Source organism: Hevea brasiliensis, chromosome 15 (assembly GCF_030052815.1).
Source record: "Hevea brasiliensis isolate MT/VB/25A 57/8 chromosome 15, ASM3005281v1, whole genome shotgun sequence".
NCBI lineage: Eukaryota > Viridiplantae > Streptophyta > Magnoliopsida > Malpighiales > Euphorbiaceae > Hevea > Hevea brasiliensis.
Window position 1 is genome coordinate 52,830,231 of NC_079507.1, and position 2,689 is coordinate 52,832,919.

The 2,689-nt window shown below is 28.4% G+C and overlaps 1 protein-coding gene across 1 annotated transcript; it reads left to right on the forward strand.

The window, feature by feature from the left end:
• Positions 1–606: 606 nt before the first annotated feature.
• Positions 607–1,409, forward strand: LOC110644967 (uncharacterized). The gene has a single exon (XM_021797945.2). It carries the CDS (start codon positions 864–866, stop codon positions 1,074–1,076), a length of 213 nt encoding a protein of 70 aa, XP_021653637.1. The 5' UTR covers positions 607–863; the 3' UTR covers positions 1,077–1,409.
• Positions 1,410–2,689: the final 1,280 nt, after the last annotated feature.

Consider the following 2,689-nt stretch of genomic DNA (forward strand, 5'->3'; position numbering starts at 1 on the left):
ATTAAAAAAAATTAAAAACTTAATTTGAAAATTTAAAATTAAATTAAATTAAATTTAAAAGTTGATTTAAATTAAAAATTAAATTAAAAAGTAAAAGACTAAATTAAAAAATATTAAATAAAAATTAGCTACGAAAATTTATTTTCATTGGTAATTACCAACAAAAAATTTTATTGGTAAATAGTAAATAATTTATTAAAGTAAAAACTCCTATGAAATTACCTACCAAAAACTTTAAATTTACCTACAAAATAATTTATCGATAAATTTAGTGACAATATTTTTTTCGTTGGTAAAAATTACCTACGCTAGAATTTATAAATGAAAAAATTTCATCGATAATTCGTCAGTAATCATTGATTACCAATAAAATTTAAATATATTTGATTGGTAATTTTCATAGCTATTTTTTAAATTTCCTGCAATGGCATACCACTCATTTTCATTACATCTAAGAGCTAAGAGGAGGAGGAACTTTACACACATGCAGCAGCTTGCTCCGTCCCTTTTTGTTTCTTTGATGGTTTCTTTATTAGTAAAGGGTATCCCATCTTCATCAATCTCTAAAGCAAGCAAAAAAGCAGCCTAGTGAGCAATTATTTGTAGTTAGTGAACGCAAAGTTGGCTTCTTTCTTCCCATAACCATAAAGGAAACCCACAACAGACGCATACGTTTCCTCCCCTCTAAATCTACCCTCTTCTTTGTCACTAAGTTTCGCATCCACATCTCCTTAATCAACAAGAAAATTACTCATTCCCCTTGCAAGTGCTCCTACATATTTGAATGCACAACCCTGTCTTTTCTAATGTATTCTTGAAGAGAGATTCCAAGAATTCCAAATCTCCATCCGAAAGAGAGAAAGATGAGTGCAGATTGGGGACCAGTTGTAGTAGCAGTAATTTTGTTCATCCTGCTATCACCAGGGCTATTATTCCAGATACCAGCAAGGATAAGGGTGGTAGAATTTGGGAGCATGCACACAAGTGGGATCGCCATTCTAGTTCATGCTGTAATATACTTCTGCATAATCACCATCTTGATCATTGCAATTGGTATCCATATACATGTTCATTGATTCGAAAAACTACTCAGCCAAGGTTGTGTTCTCTTTCTCTTCTTTTCCTCTTAATTTCTCACATCAACATGTTAATCAGTTATCCAAGTTGAAATTCTTGAGTTTTTACAGCAAGCTCACATAAATTCTTGTACTAATCATATGATGTTTTCCCCTTACTAATTATTGTTCCCCTTCATTCTTACTGATTAAGATCACAACTCTTACTACTCCTAAAACTCATATTGAAATGAGATTGGTCAATGGTTGACACTTGTTATTGTAGCAGGCACCGGCATACATACATTCCAAATCCAATAATAATAAAAAAAAAAAAAGTTAGCATGTATGCAATTTGTTGTTTCCAACATTTTATTTTAGGAAAAAAAAATCAAACCCAGCATTTTAATTTTATCATTTGAGTGAGGAAGGAAAATAATCAGAAAAAATAAAAATAAAAATTACCTTTTATTTTCAGGGTATGGCGTAATTAATACTTTTGTCCCTCTATTTTTAAAATCGAATGGTTATGTCCCTGAGGTTTTCTGCTGTCTAAAACTTAATCCCTCCATCCATTTGAGCAATTAGAGGAGAGTGACATATCCAAATTGCCCTCGTGGAAATACTGAAACCCTAACCCACCCCCTTCCCTTCCATTTGCACTTTATCTTTCTCTCTCCCTCTCATCAGTATTTTAGTAACTTTTTGCGTTGCAATTTGTATAATGTTTTTTAAGTTGTGTTTGAATATGAATATGTTTAAGGAAGTAAATGGTTATTGAATAATATGAACTTGTAATGGTAAGCTTATCACATAAACAAGTCAGTTGGAGAATATGAGAAAAAAAAAAAAAAAAAAAAACTTAATTCTGAATAAAATTTAAACCTTTCTTAATACTTTAATCCTTGTAATTTTAAGAAATACAACACTTTAGCCCCTATAATTTTAATAAATACAATATTTAGTCCCTCTTCTATAGAAATAGCTACGAAAACTACATTTATATTCATTCACAACCTGTACTTTTTTCAATCAACAAACTCATCTTCAATACAACATTCATTTTCATTCATTTATCACAATAATATAAACTAAAATTCCATCTTCATTCAACAAAATTTCATTGCAACTCAAGCTGACATCCATATGTCATTATATCAATCCAAAATAAATAATAAAAAACTAACACAATAAAAGTTAAGAAATGTTAATTCCTACCCAACTAGCACTCGAATTAGACATCCTCCACTCACCCTAAACCCACGAAGATTTGCTTCACATGAAGATTTGCTATATAGAGCTGAAATGGTGAAATCTTATTTTTAACATTATTGTTTTATCTCAACTTTTAAAAAATTAAAATAGCTCTCAATTTAAAAAAAAATAAATAAAATAGACTTCAAAATTATTTTCTTTCCCTCAAAATTTTCTCCTTTTATTTTTGTATCAATCAAATACAATAAGTAAAATTATTTTCCACTCAAATTTCTTTTTTACTTTATTTTTTTCTCTATCTAAACATTATTATTGTGAAAAAAAAAACTATTTTAAAATATTACTTAAGGATTTATAATTTTAATTTTAATTTAATATATTTAAATTATTAAAAAATTAAAAATTATAAACTTATTTTC